The 19,963-nt window shown below is 44.2% G+C and overlaps 2 protein-coding genes across 2 annotated transcripts in view; one reads left to right on the top strand and one right to left on the bottom strand.

The window, feature by feature from the left end:
• The window catches only part of PTAR1 (protein prenyltransferase alpha subunit repeat containing 1), a 61,754-nt gene extending 52,138 nt beyond the window's left edge, over positions 1-9,616 (bottom strand). Inside the window, exons 1-4 of the mRNA XM_075827959.1 lie at positions 9,367-9,616; positions 6,825-6,994; positions 3,887-3,953; positions 1,892-1,996 (exon numbers count right to left, since the gene is read on the bottom strand). Of these exons, the coding sequence (XP_075684074.1) occupies positions 1,892-1,996; positions 3,887-3,953; positions 6,825-6,994; positions 9,367-9,452 (428 nt within the window). The 5' untranslated portion in view covers positions 9,453-9,616. The remainder of the gene's footprint in view (positions 1-1,891; positions 1,997-3,886; positions 3,954-6,824; positions 6,995-9,366) is intronic.
• The window catches only part of CFAP95 (cilia and flagella associated protein 95), a 118,235-nt gene continuing 107,617 nt past the window's right edge, over positions 9,346-19,963 (top strand). Inside the window, exon 1 of the mRNA XM_075827962.1 lies at positions 9,346-9,554. The gene's annotated coding sequence lies outside the window, so the exon portion shown is untranslated. The remainder of the gene's footprint in view (positions 9,555-19,963) is intronic.

Here is a 19,963-nt window from a genome sequence, read left to right on the forward strand (position 1 = left end):
GTTTTTTTAGGGTTTTTTTATACAGCGTTCACCACGCGTCATACATTACATGTTAACTTTATTCTGTGGGTCAGTCCGATTCCGGCGATACCTAATTTAGAGCACTTTTTTTTATGTTTTACAACTTTTTGCACAACAAAATTACTTTTTTAAAAAGAACATTTTTTCTGTCGACATGTTGTGAGAACCATAACTTTTTAATTTTTTAGTCGACGGAGCTGTATGAGGGCTTGTTTTTTACCAGACGAGCTATAGTTTGTATAGGCAATATTTTTGGATACATGCGACTTCTTGATCACTTTTTATTTCAATTTTTGTAGGGCAAAGTGACCAAAATACAGAAATTCTGGCATGGTTTTTTTATGGTTTTTTACGCCATTTACCACGTGGAATAAATAACATAATATTTTTATAGTTTAGGCCGTTACGGTCGCAGCGATACCAAATATGTATGCTTTATTTTATTTTTTTCAATAATAAAGGACTTGATAAGGGAAAAAGGGCGATTGTGTTTTATTTTATTACTCGAAACTTTTATTATATCTTTTACAACTTTTTTTTTACACTTTACTTTAGTCCCACTAGGGGACTTGAAGGTCCAACGGTCAGATTTTTTTTTCTAATACATTGCACTATGTAGTGCAATGTATTAGATCTGTCAGTCATTCACTGACAGCAAGCCGATCAGGCTTCGCCTCCGGGCAGGGCCGAATCGGCTTCCGTAATAGCAGACAGGAGGCCATTGTTAGGTCTCCTGTTGTCATAATAGCAGTCGGCAGTCGTGCGATTGCAGGGCACAGTTGGCGATCTGCTAACAACCACAAAGATGCAGCGATCGCTGTATCTGAGGGGTTAATGGCAGGGATCAGTGCTAGCTCCGGTTCCTGCCGTTACAGATGGATGTCAGCTGTATCATACAGCTGACATCCACCGCTGAGGACGTCGGCTCATCTCCTGAGCCCGTGCCATCTTGCCGGCGGCTACGGAAGCCTTTTAGGCCCCGCCTCCGGGCGGGAGCTGAAAGTTTAGTGCTAGGCACACCGGGAGGCCAGTATTAGGCCTCCGGTTGCCATTGCAGCCGACACCCCGGCGATTTCATTGCTGGGGTGTCGATGAGCTGCAAACACCTTAAAACGCAGGGATCGCTTTTGACGGCTGCATTTAAGGGGTTAATGGCGGGGATCGAAGCTAACTTCGGTCCCCGCCGTTACAGCTGACATCCGGGGATGATGGCGCCGACTCAGCTTCTGAGCCGGTGCCATGTATATGTCGTAAGTATACGACATTTTTCGGGAAGCACTGGCTTTCCATGACGTATATTTACGACAAATGTCGGGAAGGGATTAATATTACAAGTTATTGTCCACAAACCCAAATTCATGTTTTTTTTTTATCTCAATATTACACACGTACCCCAAAAGACTACGTCATTTTCAATGTACTCGCATATGACGAGAGATGAAAGGAAGAATAAACCATACTCAAAATAGTATATACAATTTTTAAAGGGGGATGGGTTTAAAGACATTTAACAAGAAACTAACCAATGTACATGTATATTTGTAGATAATAATGACTATATACCATCTCTTGTTCCTTTAGTTTTTTAGCACCAGATTTGTACAGCCCTTTTCCCCATTTATAGTGCTTGCCTCTCTCCCAGGATATCACTAGGACAGGACCGCCAACTAGGATGTGTAGCTCTGACCTAAAGATGTTTCTAAGTGCAGCAGATTTATTGGGGACATACAAAAGGTATGGTTTGAAAATAGTGGGTATGCTTGTCTTTTGTACGCATGTCTTTTGTATGACAATTCATGCTTAGTAAAGACTTTGCAAAATGACAGTGCGCTAGATAAAGTGCAGGATTCTAATAATAGTAATACAACACCTGTGAATCCATGTTTCTGGACTTTTAGGAAACTTAGTCAAAGCCAGTTTTCCAAGTTGTAAATCCTTCACTGGGTTGATGGCTCCAGACTGGATTAACTCTTTCCTGTTGGGCATACATAAGACTCGTTACTGTTATAAAGTGGCACTATCCAGAGCAAACATAAATTATGTTAAAAATAAGCACAAAGACATATCAGGGTTATGTGTTTTGTGTTATGGTAATGCTCATTAATAAAAGTCACAGGCAGGATAATCCAGGAAAAAAAAAAGGCGTTACGGCCCTCATCAAAACATTTCCAAAGAGAAGACAAACAATGACCAGCAAGGAAAGCTCATTCACCGCCATGTTACTCTGCCTATTACAGGCAGAGGGAAACCAGCATTATAGTTGAATTTATCAATGATAAGTAGGCTGACAAATTTACATAGAGATTTCGATTTTCAAAATGTGTAAATCTTTTATGGAATTCATAACCCAAATTGCTGCAAAGGAACGTGCTCATATTACTTCCCTTTCCTAATTCATGTATCGCTATATATTTCAATACAACCAACACAATGTATTGCTTTCTCATTTGGCTAGTACCTATTAACGTGTACAGCTAGCAACAGTGAATAATAAAAGGAGTTGTCCCGGCTTAACTTATCACTATTCCACGGAATAGGTGAGAAGAGTTTGATAGCTTGTACCCTTACCGTTCAGCTGAACAGGGGTCCCAAGTGCTTGTTTGAACGGAGCGGAAATCACGCATGCACGCTGCCGCTACATTCATCCCCTAAGAGACGGACATAACCGAGTACAGCACTTTCCCAATAACCATTTTCCACTGACACTCATACACCACTTCTTTCTTTCAGAAATGCACTGCAACATAATAGTAGCTAAAGGGGTTTTTGAGCATTACCGTAGCTATTGAAAACTGGTGACTATGGGAGGGGATGAGGCTAACCTGGGGAAAAAATTGGAGTGCTTCTTTAAAGGGGAATTCCAATCACATGATATTATGGCATATCGCTAGGATTTGACCTCTGGGACCCTGACGATCCTGAAAATGTTTTCTTGCCACAGTGGTGCTCCCAGTCACCCTCTGCAAAAGGAACTGTAACACAGCTCCATTCAACTGACTATGAAGGAGCCACAAAGCTAAACTAGCTCAATGGACCTTTTATTCTAAAGATGGTGGGGGGCCCGGCAGTTGGATCCCCACTGATCAACAAGTGATGACACTTCCGAATGATATGCCATCACTTTTAATAGTGGGAAAACCACTATAATTAAGGGTCGTTGATTTTTTGTTATGCAGTGAATTCATTGGTGTCTTAGTTTCCCTTTTAACTAAATCCATGCTTAATTTGCGATGGATATCATTGATCATGGATCCGTCAGCTTTCTGCGTACAACTTGATGTGGATACAATTGACATACTAGTGCTTTGTACTAAAGATCTCCCTCTTAATGAAGTAATTCCTTTATATTTTTGGTTTCCCCACCACCCCCAAAAAAAAGAGGGGGGACCAAAAAGGGGTATACACTTAAGTGTGCCCTTAAAGGGGTTTTCCAGCTTCTGACAACTGATGACCTATCTACCGGATAGGTCATCAGTACATGATCTGTGGGGTTCCGACACCCGGGCCCCACACAGATTAGCTGGTCCGGTGCCTCCATGCACCGGACGTGCAAGCTGGAAGCAGTTAGCCTCGGCCACGGAATAGCAGCCAAGCTGCAGTACTGCTCCTATTCAAGTGAATAAATAGGAGCAGACCTGCAGCACGGCCGCTATGCTATGTACGGAGCCAACTACTTCCGGCTCCGTACATAGAATTATGTGCCACAACATCCGGTGCACGCAGGCCACTGGAGCAGCTTATCTGTGCGGGGTCCGGGTGTCGGACCCTCACCGATGACATACTGATGACCTACCCGGTGGATAGGTCATCAGTTGTCAGAAGGTGGACAACTGCTTTACGGAAAGGCAAGGGAAGGCTGGCATACCTTACATTCCATGCTGTGGTGAAGTCTGGGTTCAGCAACAACAGTGTACAGGTTACATCAATCAGTTCTGTAGAAGAGAAAGTTGAACATATTGAATTCTTTGAATTTTCTTTAAAAATAACTATATACAAGATTATTCAAAAGAAACACAACACCATCAAAACCGAGTCCAGTTTAATTGTGTCAACCGAGTCCAGTTTAATTGTGTCAACCGAGTCCAGTTTAATTGTCAACCGAGTCCAGTTTAATTGTGTCAACCGAGTCCAGTTTAATTGTGTCAACCGAGTCCAGTTTAATTGTGTTGTGTCAACCAAGTCCAGTTTAAGACAACTCCTCAATGAAAAATGGCACAAAAAAAAACCCCTTGTTTTGCTAGTGTCATTTTGTAAATGTTTTTTTCCTAGAGCATGATGCATTTTGGGAAGCGCCACTGATCCAGCAGCTGCTGAGGATACATTCAGTAGGGTTACCGTACACTATGCAGCCAGGAACTGTACTTGTTCACAGCTGAAAGCCACATTGCCGCAATTCAAGGTAGACCAGCGACGCACAACCGCTATCTGTACGGGCCCCCTTAGGGTGAGGCCACACGTACCAGTGGAAGTGCAGGGACAATGTAGTGAAAAACAGCTGCAGTACCTTTTGCTGAGAGAAATAATAATTACAGACTGAACCTCTTCTTCGGTTCACTCACACCGTATGGTCACCGTTGCTAAAGTGGCTGCATCAACAATACCTTGCCCAAGCTTTAAAGGAGCTGTCCAGGCTTAGGAAAAAGGGTCAGTTTTTTCCTGAAACAGCTACACTCCTGTCCATGGGGTGCATCTGGTATTGTATCCCAGACATATTCACTTGAAAATATTTTCAAATAGATGACAGGAATATATCGAAACTAGGTGACATCAGTTATACCCAGCTACAGGCAACACATCCACACGAATAGACTAAGGGCATGTCGGCCGCATTTCCCGGACCGAACACAGTTCAGGGAGCCGGGCTCCTAGTATCATAGTTATGTATGACGCTAGGAGTCCCTGCCTCGCCGCAGTGACATTAGGAGCCCGGCTCCCTGAACTGTGTGCGGTCCGGGAAATGCGGCCAACACGCGGTCCGAACACGGTCGTGTGCATGGTGCCTTAGTAACCTTTTTCTTTATATTTTGACTGTAATATGGGACAGTAATACATCCAAACCATAACAGGATTCATAGAACATTTATTTTTCAGAAAAAGGTTAAGCATCACTATGCACTGGGAATTGGTTTAACTTTAGTCCATAAATATGTTAACAGGCAGCTAAAAGGTTTTTAAGTGAGATAAAAAAGTACTTATCTCCATGAACAAAAACTGGATGATTTTGCAAACCAGATTTTACTTTAAATTACTATTACGAAGGAGGTTAGGGGCCTAGTAGAATTGAAGCTCCACAGGGATTCGATATGTAGAACATCTAAGGAGCCACGCACCATCGCAGTTTAGCTAGGTTTATCTTTGATCTTCCAAAGGATTTTTTTGTCTTAATATATTGCCTTTAATGTTATTTTAAGGAGGCAGGCACACATCTTTAAAAAAACGCTTAATACAGAATAGTAATTCAGAGTCAGAGGAAACTGCTAATGGTGCAAATTTTCCTTATTTTATTATTACTCTTTGAGGCCAATTAAGAAGAGTGAAGGGGTAACACCAGGAACAGTGCATACGCCGTTTAAAACCATATCTGGCGAAAAAAACAAAAAAAAACATTTTGAACTGGCCCAAAACCTTCGAAATGCAAAGAATACTTATTTTTCAAAGATTCTTCAGCTTAGGCATCATTCACACTGCTGTATTACAGGTTCACGTTCTACACTGCTATGGGCCCACAGAGCCTACGGCAACATTATAAACAGCCATTAAGACTTCATGTGCTGCTGTACAGAGTCCATGCCCACAGCAATCCTGTGCGCATTAACCCTTAGGGTATGTGCACACACACTAATTACGTCCGTAATTGACGGACGTATTTCGGCCGCAAGTCCCGGACCGAACACAGTGCAGGGGGCCGGGCTCCTAGCATCATACTTATGTACGACGCTAGGAGTCCCTGCCTTGCTGCAGGACAACTGTCCCGTAGTATAATCATGTTTACAGTACGGGACAGTTGTCCGGCAGCGAGGCAGAGACTCCTAGCATCGTACATAAGTATGATGCTAGGAGCCCGGCTCCTTGCACTGTGTTCGGTCCGGGACTTGCGGCCGAAATACGTCCGTCAATTACGGACGTAATTAGTGTGTGTGCACATACCCTTAAAGAGGCTCTGTCATCAGATTAAAAATGCCCTATCTCCTACATCATTTTATCGACGCTGGAATGTAGTTAACAGCAGTGTTTTTTATTTTGAGAAACAATCTTTTTTCAGCAAGTTTTGACCTTTATTAGGCCCCCGGCTGCCATCGGAGACACAGACACTAGGCGATCTTATCGCCGGGTGTCAGTGGGATCTCCCTCTCTCCAAAACCACTCAGATGCGGCGCTCGCTATTCAGCACCGCATGTGAGGGGTTAAACGGGTGAGATCGATACTAATATCGGTTTACTTATTCCGATGCAGCGACGTAAAAAGTATATTGCGTCGGAATAAGGCCCGTTAGTGACCGACGTAAAAACACTATGGGCCGGTCACTAACGGGTTAATGTGCATCACATCACCTTTTTACCTAATTCCCTTCTAGTATGGTCCCTTTTAGACAAATAAACATTTTTATTTAGTCAATAAGCGTATACATGGATCAGTGGCAGTGGTTCAAGAGGGAAGGGTGGAAGTGGATTGACACCGAACATACAGGTATATACACTGACAAGGTAAAAGAAAACCTACCTTGAAGCAAAAACTATTTCTATTCAGATTCATCCTTACTTTAGAAAGAGACTAAAAAAGAAATAAAAAAAAGGAGGTCTTACCATCTCTATTAAGCCATAGTTTCTTCTGCCGGTAAAGCAAGAGCTTGTTATGTACATAAGGTAGCAGGAACTTGATGCACCAGCTCTCCACTCCCAACTTATTTTCCACCAGTACAATGGGACTGCGATTCAATTTTGCTTCTGGACACGGGATTAAACCAATTTCATCTCTTCGGAAAAGAGAAAAAAATGCATGAGAAATTATGGCAGTTTTTTGGGAAGTGCTTCTTTAACAGAAAACGCTGATCTAGGGAAAAACGGCCATAAATATAACCGAATATTTTTACTAACTTCAAAAGGAGCGGATAGCAGATCAGCAATTCTCAAAGATAGCGACTTTAAAGGATTTCCAATTTTTGCACTGAATGGTTTTGCTACCTTAGGCGGAACAGTTACTGTCATAAAGGCTCATTATCGCGCTTAGGGCGGATTTACACGAACGTGATATACGTCCGTGCAACGCGCGTGATTTTCACGAGCCTCGCGAAAACCTATATTAGTCTATGGGGCCGAGCAGACAGTCCGTGATTTTTACGCAGCGGCTCTCCGCTGCGTAAAAATCACGACATGTCTTATATTTCTGCGTTTCTCGCGCATCACGCACCCATTGAAGTCAATGGGTGCGTGAAAATCACGCGCACGACACGGAAGCAGGGGGGCTATCGCAATTTTAATGTTCACTGTCGTCATAGCAGTTTACATAACCTCATTCCCAATGACGTGCTAGCCGACTCTGCATAACTTAACTTCTCAAATGTTGAACGTCCTTTGTTTAAACGTCATCATTAAAAGTTATATTTTAATCGCTATAAACCTCTATTAGTAGTTGGGAAATTGGGACCATTATGCTTAGGCATATCAGATGCTGCATTAGCATCATAGTTATGTACGATGCTAGGAGTCCCTGCCTCTCCGTGGATCTAGTGTCCCGTACTGAAAACATGATTACAGTATGGGACAGTTGTCCTGCAGAGAGGCAGGGACTCATAGGGTCCGGTTCTTCCGGCCGAAATATGTTCCGTCCTTTACGGACCGAACATGCTCGTGTGAATCCAGCCTTAGGCATCCATCATAGCCTCCTTTTAACGTATACGTGGGGAGCTTTTTCAGATGTATATGTCAAACAGAGACCATTAAATGAAGTTTAAAAAAACATTAGGTGGTGGTTCCGTTTTGCCCGCAGTAATCCCAAAGATCACACATCACTGGTAATCCTTATGGCCAGAATGCAAATAGAATTATCGAAACTCAACCACCAGGAACACATAGAAAACATTGTTATAAGAAAGTAACCAAACATGTGGTCTTAGTGATAATCAAGGGTTTACGACTCATAATGGTCACTCACTAAATCTTGCAATACACACGTCAATGGTCTCCCAGATCCGACCACCATTTTGATATTTTTCACTGTTGTGACACTGGTAGTGAAAGGGGCATACACTGCTTGATATCTGCAAGAAAGCGGAACAAGCCAGGGGTACTCCCAGTGTGAAACCATAAAGGGGGGCCAAGTGCTCCCCCAGGACAGGGGTAGGCTTCACAGGCTGGTATGGGTCAGATTTTGTCATATTGTGATTTCTGAGGTGGAATCGCGGCACACTTCACATCAGTGGTTGCTGTTTATTAGCCATGGCAAGGATAACAGAGGCTTAATGACGAGGGTGACGCAGGCTGGTCTATTTGGACGGGCCAGGTAGTCTTGATTGTTGGTAAGGCGCGACCAACAGCTACATGGGGGAACAGGGCAGCTGGGCACAGCGGTCCTTAATGGTGGGCTGCTGTGCCAGGCTGCAGAGTGGCACTGAAACTGGGGTAGACGTGCCCCAGATTAGCAGTGATGTGTCGCGTTCAGTCCGTCTCCTCAACGGTTTGTGGCTTTTGGTTTAGTAAAGAGTTGCGGATACCACAAAGAGTTGACATATTGGATTGTTTGTGTGTTTATTACATAGTTGGTTCTTAGGGGTTTAACGTGTGCACATCTTAGGATTCCTTTGCAGTAAATTGTTCTAAACGACATAAATTTCACGCTGATTTCGATCCGTTTTCTGCATGGGAATCAGTGTGAATTCAGCTTGTAAAAAGCCTTCGATTGTGTTCAGTGGGAAATCACCATGTTGCCCCTTCTTGACGCGGTTTACAAGATGTATTCCGCCACAAAAAGGCGTCAGGTAGCCACACGAGATTATCCCAGGGTGCTGATGTGTAAGAAAAGAATAGTAATCTGGAATTATAACATTCATTTGCTTTGTGGGATTTTATATGTGGGCGTTCTCCTTTAAATAATAAAAAATTGTTATGAGGGACAGTGTGCGCATCCCTGTATTGGGAGCGACTCCCGTGGGGTTACATCTGAAGGTTATTATAGACTGCACACCCGAGCCGGCCGGCACCTCAGATCCTCCCGTCAGCACCAGTGACAGGATAGCGGTGACTACGGGAAACGACTCAAAGTTTCCCAACTCGTGCGGTGCCGCCAAATCCGTGGCAAGCAAGCGACGTCATAACCCTGCTGTGTGACGTCACCGCCGCTATCACTCACATATTCGGGTTCCTGCGGAAAGCACCAGTGATGTCCTTCACCACCCGCTGTACAAGCACCTCCACCTCCTCCTTCCACTCCGCCATCTCCGAGGCTACGGGCGGAGAATCATGCGCTTCCGGGTCAGCCTGACACTCCTCCTGTGCCGGGAACTTAACCCTTTGCCGGGTACACAGCGCCGTCACCCGGTAACGGCGAATGCTACTTTCTCCCCGAATACAGCTCTGAAAATGGTGCTGAATAGCTCGAGTGTTCTTCTCCATGCAGGATGCTTGACAGAGGCTGTTTCATAGAAATACATGATCTACTCAGTGTGCAACGCAATGAATCTGCGGCCGCTAAGGGCTCATACACACCTGCTGCTATAGAGGTCTGTGGGGAGATTTCAAGTTGTTTCCATACAGATAGGTCAGAAAAACATTCATGACATGCGCCACTGCTATGTATCGGCTCCGTGCCAATGTCATGGGCAAAGCGCCACACACCAAAAACATTCATGACATGCGCCACTGCTATGTTTCGGCTCCGTGCCAATGTCATGGGCAAAGCTCCACACACCAAAAACATTGAAAAAGTGTACAATGGGGGAATTTATCAACCTTTCTATGCCAGTTTTCTGGTGTAGAAAAGTTGTAAAAGGGCCCAAAAGTCGCAATTTGAGGTTCTTCTAAGGGTATGTTCACACGAGGGCGTCCGTAACGGCTGAAATTACGGGGATGTTTCAGCCTGAAAACATCCCCGTAATTTCAGCCGTAACGGCATGTGCAGGCGCTTGAACGCCGCGTCCATTACGGACGTAATTGGCGCTGCTATTCATTGGAGTCAATGAATAACGGCTCCAATTACGGCTAAAGAAGTGACAGGTCACTTCTTTGACGCGGGCGTCTATTTACGCGCCGTCATTTGACAGCGGCGCGTAAATTACGCCTCGTGTGAACAGACAAACGTCTGCCCATTGCTTTCAATGGGCAGATGTTTGTCAGCGCTATTGAGGCGCTATTTTCAGACGTAATTCGGGGCAAAAACGCCCGAATTACGTCCGTAATTAGTGTGTGTGCACATACCCTGACTGGCTTAGATTTCACTCGGTGGGACATAACAAGGTAGAGGCCCCGGGCCCCGTACTTTACCCCCCCCCCCCCCATTTGGACAATTAAATAACAAAAATGATGCTCTCGTCCGGGCTCCCTCAGCATGACGCGGCTTATACAACGTACATCGTTAGGATGTTGTATGTGGCGCAGCACTGATGACGTTGAGTGCTACGTCGTGTATAAAACACTGACGCTTGCATGAGGGGAATAGCAAAAAGGAGCGGTGAGGTGAGTATAATGTTTTTAGTTTATGTCCTATTGAGGGGGAATGGAGGGTGCACTGCCAAGGTCATTGTGCCACAATCCTGACACATGGCCGCGGTCACAACCACACACCTCTCAATAAATTTGTTGCGTCTTACTCCAAGGGAGCAGACAGCTAAGACTGGCATATGAAATGCCAGTCTTAGTGAATCTAGCCCAAAGTGTGTATGAAAGGGGACCTGCACACCAATTAAGAAAAAAGTATATGCTTAATTAGAAAAATTACACATAAATTAAAGGGGTTTTCCCATCAGACACATTTATGACATATCCACAGAAGAGACGTGAAGACAGCATCCATTGTGGCAAAAAAGTTGGTGTTTAAATGGGTTGTCCGACGGCCCAAAAAGCAAAAAAAAAAAAATCTCGCAACACATGTATAGAATTTCCCTTATGATACTACATAATTTCCTAAAAGAAAATAGTAATTTTGTGCCATTAACCTACCCGCGATATTGCGCCATAAATCCTCCTCTACTTCCGGGACTTAGTGATTCAGCTTGTGCTGAATAAACTACATATCCCATCATGCTTCTCTTACCTTACTGCAGCCTATTGCCCTCCAATTCCTTGCCTCTGATAGGCTGTGCTTGCGGCCGGGACTAAGGAGAGGGCTGGCTTGAGAGGAGCAGTCACAGTGCCAGTCCCTCTTGGTCACATGATTATGATGCACCGATACCAACAATAGGATAGGAGAATGCAGAAGTCACGTGGGGCTGTGTCGGCGCACCATCATGTAGAAGGAAACTACAGAGCTTCCTCCATCACATGAACGGGCTTTCGGGCTGCGTTTCTGCACGGAATTGAAAATACAAGTATCTTGGTAAGTTACTTGGATTCCAATTCTAGCAATAAAGCTGGATTCACACGACCATGTTACGTCCGTAATAGACGGAACGTATTTTGGCCGCAAGTCCCGGACTGAACACAGTGCAGGGAGCTGGGCTCCTACCATCATAGTTATGTACAACGCTAGGAGTCCCTGCCTCTCCGTGGAACTACTGTCCCGTACTGAAAACATGATTACAGTACGAGACAGTTGTCCTGCAGCGAGGCAGGGACTCCTAGCATCGTACATAACTATGATGCTAGGAGCCCGGCTCCCTGCACTGTGTTCGGTCCGGGACTTGCAGCCGAAATACGTTCCGTCCATTACGGGCCGAACATGCTCGTGTGAACCCAGCCTAACAGTGTAGGGTTTTAGGTCTCCGGATGAGGCCTTTAACCCCTTCCCTCTTTAGCCACTTTTGACCTTCCTGACAGAGCCTCATTTTTCAAATCTGACATGTGTCACTTTATGTGGTAATAACTTCGGAATGCTTTCACCTATCCAAGCTATTCTGAGATTGTTTTCTCGTGACACATTGCACTTTAAGTTACTGGCAAAATTTGCTCGATATGTTCAGTATTTAATTGTTAAAAACACCAAAATTTAGCGAAAAATTGCAAAAATTAGCATTTTTCTCAATTTAAATGTATCTGCTTGTAAGACAGGCAGTTATAACACACAAAATTGTTGCTAATTAACATCCCCCATATGTCTACTTTAGATTGGCATCGTTTTTTGAATATCCTTTTATTTTTCTAGGACGTTACAAGGCTTAGAACTTTAGCAGCAATTTCTCACATTTTCAAGAAAATTTCAAAAGGCTATTTTTACAGGGGCCAGTTCAGTTGTGAAGTGGCTTTGAGGGCCTTATATATTAGAAACCCCCAAAAAGTCACCCCATTTTAAAAACTTCACCCCTCAAAGTATTCAAAACAGCATTTAGAAAATGTCTTAACCCTTTACACATTGTACAGGAATTAAAGCAAAGTAGAGGTGAAATGTACAAATTTCATATTTTTTGGCAGAAATAAATTTTTAATACAATTTTTTTTATAACACAGAAGGTTTTACCAGGGAAATGCAACCCAATATTTGTTGCCCAGTTTCTGCAGTTTTAGGAAATATCCCACATTTGACGTAGCGTGCTAATGGACTGAAGCACAGGCTACAGAAGCAAAGGAGTACCTAGTGGATTTTGGGGCCTGATTTTTGTTAGAATATATTTTAGGCACCATGTCAGGTTTGAAGGGTTCTTGCCGTGCCAAAACAGTGAAAATCACCCAAAAGTGACCCTATCTGGGAAACTACACACCTCAAGGAAATTATCTAGGGGTATAGTGAGCATATTGACCGCACAGGTTTTTTACAGAAATTATTGGAAGTAGGCCGTGAAAATTAATATCTAATTTTTTTCAAAGAAAGTGTAGGTTTAGCGATTTTTTTTCTCATTTCCACAAGGACCAAAGGAGAAAAAGTACCGCAAAATTTGTAAAGCAATTTCTCCCGAGTAAAACAATACCGCACATGTGGTAATAAACGGCTGTTTGGACACACGGCAGGGCTTAGAAATGAAAGAGCGCTATTTGGCTTTTGGAGCTCAAACCTAGCAGGAATGGTTTTCGGAGGCCATGTTACATTTACAAAGCCCCTGACGGGACAAAACAGTGGAAACCCCCCACAAGTGACCCCATTTTGGAAACTACACCCATTGAGGAAATTATCTAGGGGTATAGTGAGCGTTTTGACCCCACAGGTTTTTTTGCATAAATTATTGGAAGTAGGCCCTGTAAATGACAATCTAAATTTTTTCAAAGAAAATGTAGGTTTAGCTAATTTTTTCTTATTTCCACAAGGACTGAAGGAGAAAAAGCACCGTAAAATGTGCAAAGCAATTTCTCCCAAGTAAAACAATACCCCACATGTGGTAATAACCAGCTGTTTGAACACACGGCGGGGCTTAGAAGGGAAAGAGCACTATTTGGCTTTTGGAGATCACATTTAGCAGGAATGGTTTGCGGAGGCAATGTCACATTTGCAAAGCCCCTGACGGGACAAAGCAATGAAAACGCCCAAAAAGTGACTCCATTTAGGAAACTACACCTCTTGTGGAATTCATCTAGGGGTGTAGTGAGCGTTTTGACCCCACAGATGTTTCATAGAATTTATTAGAATTGGGCAGTGAAAATAAAAACAATCCTTTTTCTTCAATAAGACATAGTTTTAGCGCAATTTTTTTTATTTTCTCAACAAATAAAGGAAAAAAAGAACCCAACATTTGTAAAGCAATTTTTCCCGAGTACGGCAATACCACATATGTGGTCATAAACTGCTTGTTTTCGGCAAACGGCAGGGCTCAGAAGGGAAGGACCGCCATTTGGAGTGCAGATGTTGCTGGATTGGTTTCTGGGCGCCTCTGGGCCCAAAACAGTGGAAACCCCCCAGAAGTGACCCAATTTTGGAAACTACACCCCTCAATCCATTTACCTAGGGGTGTAGTAAGCATTTTAACCCTGCAGGTGATTGGCAGAAATTGGTGTGCACTCGATGTTCCAGAGTGAAAATGGGATTTTTTTCCGTAGATATGTCAATATGTGGTGCCCAGCTTGTGCCACCATAACAAGACAGCTCTCTAATTATTATGCTGGGTTTCCCGGTTTTAGAAACACCCTACATGGGGCCCTAATCTTTTGCCTGGACATTCGACCAGGCTCAGGAGTGAAAGCGTACCATGTCAAATTGAGGCCTAATTTGGCGATTTACAAAGTATTGGTTCACAACTGCAGAGGCTCAGATGTGAAATAATAAAAAGAAACCCCTGAGAAGTGACCCCCATTATGGAAATTGCACCCCTCAAGGCATTTATTAAAGAGGCTCTGTCACCAGATTTTGCAACCCCTATCTGCTACTGCAGCAGATAGGCGCTGCAATGTAGATTACAGTAACGTTTTTATTTTTAAAAAACGAGCATTTTTGGCCAAGTTATGACCATTTTTGTAATTATGCAAATGAGGCTTGCAAAATTCCAAGTGGGTGTGTTTAAAAGTAAAAGTCCAAGTGGGCGTGTATTATGTGTGTACATCGGGGCGTTTTTAATACTTTTACTAGCTGGGCGCTCTGAAGAGAAGTAACATCCTCTTCTCTTCAGAACGCCCAGCTTCTGGCAGTGCAGATCTGTGACGTCACTCACAGGTCCTGCATCGTGACGGCCACATCGGCACCAGAGGCTACAGTTGATTCTGCAGCAGCATCAGCGTTTGCAGGTAAGATCGACTTACCTGCAAACGCTGATGCTGCTGCAGAATCAACTGTAGCCTCTGGTGCCGATGTGGCCGTCACGATGCAGGACCTGTGAGTGACGTCACAGATCTGCACTGTCAGAAGCTGGGCGTTCTGAAGAGAAGAGGATGTTACTTCTCTTCAGAGCGCCCAGCTAGTAAAAGTATTAAAAACGCCCCGATGTACACACATAATACACGCCCACTTGGACTTTTACTTTTAAACACACCCACTTGGATTTTTGCAAGCCTCATTTGCATAACTACAAAAATGGTCATAACTTGGCCAAAAATGCTCGTTTTTTAAAAATAAAAACGTTACTGTAATCTACATTGCAGCGCCTATCTGCTGCACTAGCAGATAGGGGTTGCAAAATCTGGTGACAGAGCCTCTTTAAGGGGTGTAGTGAGCATTTTCACCCCACAGGTCTTTTCCATAAATGATTGCACTGCGGATAGTGCAAATTAAAAATTTATATTTTTCCCTAGATATGCCATTCAGTGGCAAATATGTCATGCCCAGCTTATGACGCTGGAGACACACACCCCAAAAATTGTTAAAAGGGTTTTCCCGGGTATGACGATGCCATATATGTGGAAGGAAACTGCTGTTAGGGCACGCTGTAGGGTTCAGTGCGGAGGGAGCGCCATTTGCCTTTTGGAGAGCGGATTTTGCTTGGTAGTAGATTTATTTGAGTATTGCTGGTGTTTTCATTTATAATGTGGGGGTACATGTAAGCCGGGCGGAGTATATAAGTGGCATAGTCAGGTAGTATAATAATGGGGTAAAAAAACAATAAAATGGTCCATAGATGTGTGTTACGCTGTGAAGCAATACTTTCTGCACAGGCCGGTGTCGCACTGATAAATGGCGTCCTTTCTTATCCCCCTTTTGGTCCACACTCCGCAACTTTGCAGTTTGGGGAATTTTGCTGGGAAAGTGTTGTCCTGGTATAATACGGGCACCGTCGCTTCCAGCGGATATGTTTGGGCTCTCGTCTTCCTGGTTCCCTAATTTTAGGTCCTTGATAAATCGCCTCTTGAAACAGAAGAAATGTTCCCCTCGGACCTGCACAACTGCATATTTTTTTATTTCCTGACTTATTGGAGCCGTAACTAATTTTATTTTTCATAGACGTAGTGGTATGAGGGCTGGTTTGTTGTGGGACGAGCTGTAGTTATTATTGGTACCATTTTGGGGTACATGCAACTTTATGATCACCTTTTATCCTATTTTTTGGGAGGCCAGGTAAACAAAAAAACGCAATTCTGGCACAGCTTTTTTAGTTTTTTTTATACAGCGTTCACCATGCGTTATAAATTACGTTAACTTTATTCTGCAGGTCAGTACGATTCCGGCGAAAACCTCATTTATAGCACTTTTTTATGTTTTACAACTTTTTGCACAATAAAATTACTTTTGTAAAAAGAATGTCTATTTCTGTCGCCAAGTTGTGAGAACCATAACTTTTTAATTTTTTTGTCGACGGAGCTGTATGAGGGCTTCTTTTTTGCGGGACGAGCTATAGTTTTTATAGGTACCATTTTTGGATACGTGAGACGTCCGTTTTTTTTTTTTACGCTGTTCACCGCGTGCAATAAATAATATAATATTTTGATACCTCAGGTCATTACGGTCGCGGCGATACCAAATACATATGGTTTATTATTATTTTTCAATAATAAAGGACTTGATAAGAGTAAAAGGGGGATTGTGTTTTATTTTATTACTTGAAACTTTTATTGTTTTCAAACTTTTATTTTTTGCACTTTTTTTTACACTTTTTTATACTTTTTTTAACACTTTTTCTCAAGTCCCACTAGGGGACTTGAAGTTCCAACGGTCAGATTTTTTTTTTTCTAATACATTGCACTACCTACGTAGTGCAATGTATTAGATCTGTCAGTCATTCACTAACAGCAAGCCGTTTTTGACAATGGGCTGATAAGCGGTCTCATGGCAGGGTGTGGCCTGGTCCCTCCAAATTTCATGACAAATTAAAGTGGTTGTCCTTTACTCCTCACTGCACGACTCAAAATGCAAACCACTGGTAACGCTCAAGAACAGAAAGGCCAGATTAGTCTTTGCTAGAAAACATCTAAAAAAGCCTCCCAGTTCTGGAACAAGATTCTGAGGACTGATGAAACCAAGATGAAATTGTACCAGAATGATGGGAAGAGAACAGTATTGAGAAGAAAAATGAAAGGAAGCGTTCATGATCCCAGGCATACCACATCATCTATTAAACATAGTGGAGGCAGTGTTGTAGCATGGGCATGCATGGCTTCCAATAGAACGGTGTCACTGGTATTTACTGATAATGTGACCAAATACTTGTGGACCCGACTATTTATACGCGGTTTAGCTATAATACAGGGTGATTCAAATAGGATGGTGCAAAAGTAAAGGCCTGTCGTTAAAGTATTATCAGTGGTAAATGGCCAGTGACTGAAAATAAAACAAAACTGGATTAGTTGCCCATATCAACCAATCACAGCACAGCTTTCATTTTCAAGAGCCAAATTTGAAATGTGCTTACTGTAACGTCTGCGGACCGTCGTTGTCACTTACCCCCCGACGACCGCAGACCTCCGTGTACAGGCGGCATCTCCCTCCCAGGAGACGCCAGCGCTTGCATCCGCCCAGCTCTGCATTAGCCTCTAAGGTGCGCGCGCTCGTGCCCGGTCTTAAAGGGCCAGCGTGCGCACATTAAAGTAATCACAAAATCACCCTGGACTATAAAATGGTCTCTGTCCTTTCACTCCTTGCCTGAGCGTTGTTGCGTATTCCCATGTTAGTCTTGCAATGGTCCCTTAGTAGTATCCTGTTCCCAGTGTTCCCGTACCCTGCTACCTGTATCCCGTGCTGTGTTTGTTCCTGTGTCCTTTCTAGTGTTGGAGTCGTGTTGTGCCATCTGCCACGCCTGCTGCCATACACCAAGTCTGGTGTCATCGTCCACGCCTGGTATCTGCCAGGTTTGGCGTTATCTACCGTCAAGTTCCATCTGTGCCTAAGCCTCTGCTACTGTCCGGACTATTACAGGTACTCTTGTACTAGGACTTTGCATAGACTGTGCATACTGTAGTTTGGCCAACTGCTACAGCGGTGCAGCCTAGTGGGTCCACATACCCACGGATCATGACAGTACGCTCAGGCCATGGTCCCCGCTGGCCAACCCAAGACCATGACAACGTCATAAATCATGCAGGCGGACATGCGAGACCTCCGGTCACGATAGGACCAACTCCTCCAGGCGGTGAACGCCATTGCACATCTGCTAGATGTGCATGCTGCAGTCTTCACGGCACCTGCTCCTGCTGTTCCTCCTGTCAGTACCAGTGCCTTTCCCCTGATTCTCCCTGCCACTACCTCCACGCTATGACAGAGGTGCGAGAACCTGCCGGGGATTTCTGAACCAATGTCAGATCCACTTCAGACTGCATGCAAGGATCACCTTAATAATCTCTCTCCTTACTGGCAAGGCCCTGGCATGGGCAAACCCCATTTGGGAACATCAAGGACCAGAGACTCATGACTTACAGTGTTTCTCACAGATTTTCCGTACAGTATTTGAGGAACCTAGGAGAATCTCTTCTGCAGCTGCATCTCTGCTGACCCTTCGCCAGGGAGACATCTCCGTGGGCGAGCACGCCATTCATTTCCGTACCATGGCTGCAAACCTAACCGGGAACAACGAGGCATTGGTGGTAACATTCTGGTGGGGACTGTCTTACGAGATTAAATACGAGCTTGCCGCTTGAGATCTGCCACCTACACTGGATGATCTCATTTTTCTAGCCACCCGGATTGACATGAGGATCCGGGAACGGTCCCAAAAGGTTTGCCGGGAAAGAAGATTCCCTAGGCTTGCTCCAACTTTCTAGCCCTCATCACTTGTTCCATCAGAGGAGCCTATTCAAGTGGACCGGCTCAAATTGTCAGTCCAGGAAAGACAATTGAGACGCACCTCAGGACTTTGTATTGCGGCCTCGGAGGCCATTTTGTGCGTTTATGTCCACAGAAGCCAAAAAACTCCAGTGCCCAGGTCTGGTTAGAGAGACAACCCTAGGCGGAATGGCGGTAACTAAAAAAAAATCTCTTCTAAACTGTCCATTCCCTTGACCATAGTGTCTGGCGAAAAGACGCACCGGGTCCCTGCCTACCTGGACTCCGGGTCCGCGGCAAACTTCATCCAACAAGACCTAGTGGATCATCTCCAGTTGCCCACAGTCCCTCTGGAGATGTCTCTGGCTGTTGCCTCGGTGAATGGACTTCCTCTGCCCGATCTGATCGTGTCTGAGACCAAGCCACTGAAGCTCCAAGTTGGAGCCCTTCATACGGAACTGATTACATTTATTGTCTTGCCTAAAGCCGTCAATCCTGTTCTGCTCGGTCTGCCATGGCTCCAGTTAAATGCCCCAGTCCTGGACTGGAATTCCGGAGTTCTCCAATGGGGCTCCATATGTCTCCACCGCTGCCTGTTACACATCCATCCTGCCCAGCATCCTCTGCCTCAGTCATTATCGGGATTACCTACTCATTTTTCTCAGTTTGCTGACGTCTTCAGCAAGAAGGAGTCTGGGATGCTTCCTCCACACTGGTCTTATGACTGTCCGATTGAACTGGTTCCAAATGCTTCACCTCCCCATGGATGGGTATATCCTCTCTCCTTGCCAGAGACTCAGTCCATGTCAGCCTATATCAAGGAGAATCTGGATAGAGGTTTCATACGAAAATCCATTTCCCAGGCCGGAGCCAGGTTTTTCTTTGTTAAAAAGAAAGACGGATCTCTTCGACCCTGCATTGACTTCCCATTGCCACTGATATCCGAATTATTTGACCGTATACGAGGAGCCAGGATTTTCTCTAAACTGGACTTCCGTGGGGCTTACAACTTGATCTGAATCCGTCAAGGTGACGAGTGGAAGACGGCATTCAACTGTGTAACGCTCCTGCGGTCTTCCAAGAATTCATGAATGATATCTTCAGAGATCTCCTCTATGTCTGCGTTGTGTCCTATCTTGATGATATTTTGATCTTCTCCCCAGATCCAACAACGCATCGAAGGCATGTCCGTCAAGTCCTGTTGCGATTAAGGGAGAATCATCTGTATACAAAGCTTGAGAAGTGCATT

Source organism: Rhinoderma darwinii, chromosome 1 (assembly GCF_050947455.1).
Source record: "Rhinoderma darwinii isolate aRhiDar2 chromosome 1, aRhiDar2.hap1, whole genome shotgun sequence".
Taxonomy (NCBI): Eukaryota; Metazoa; Chordata; class Amphibia; order Anura; family Rhinodermatidae; genus Rhinoderma; species Rhinoderma darwinii.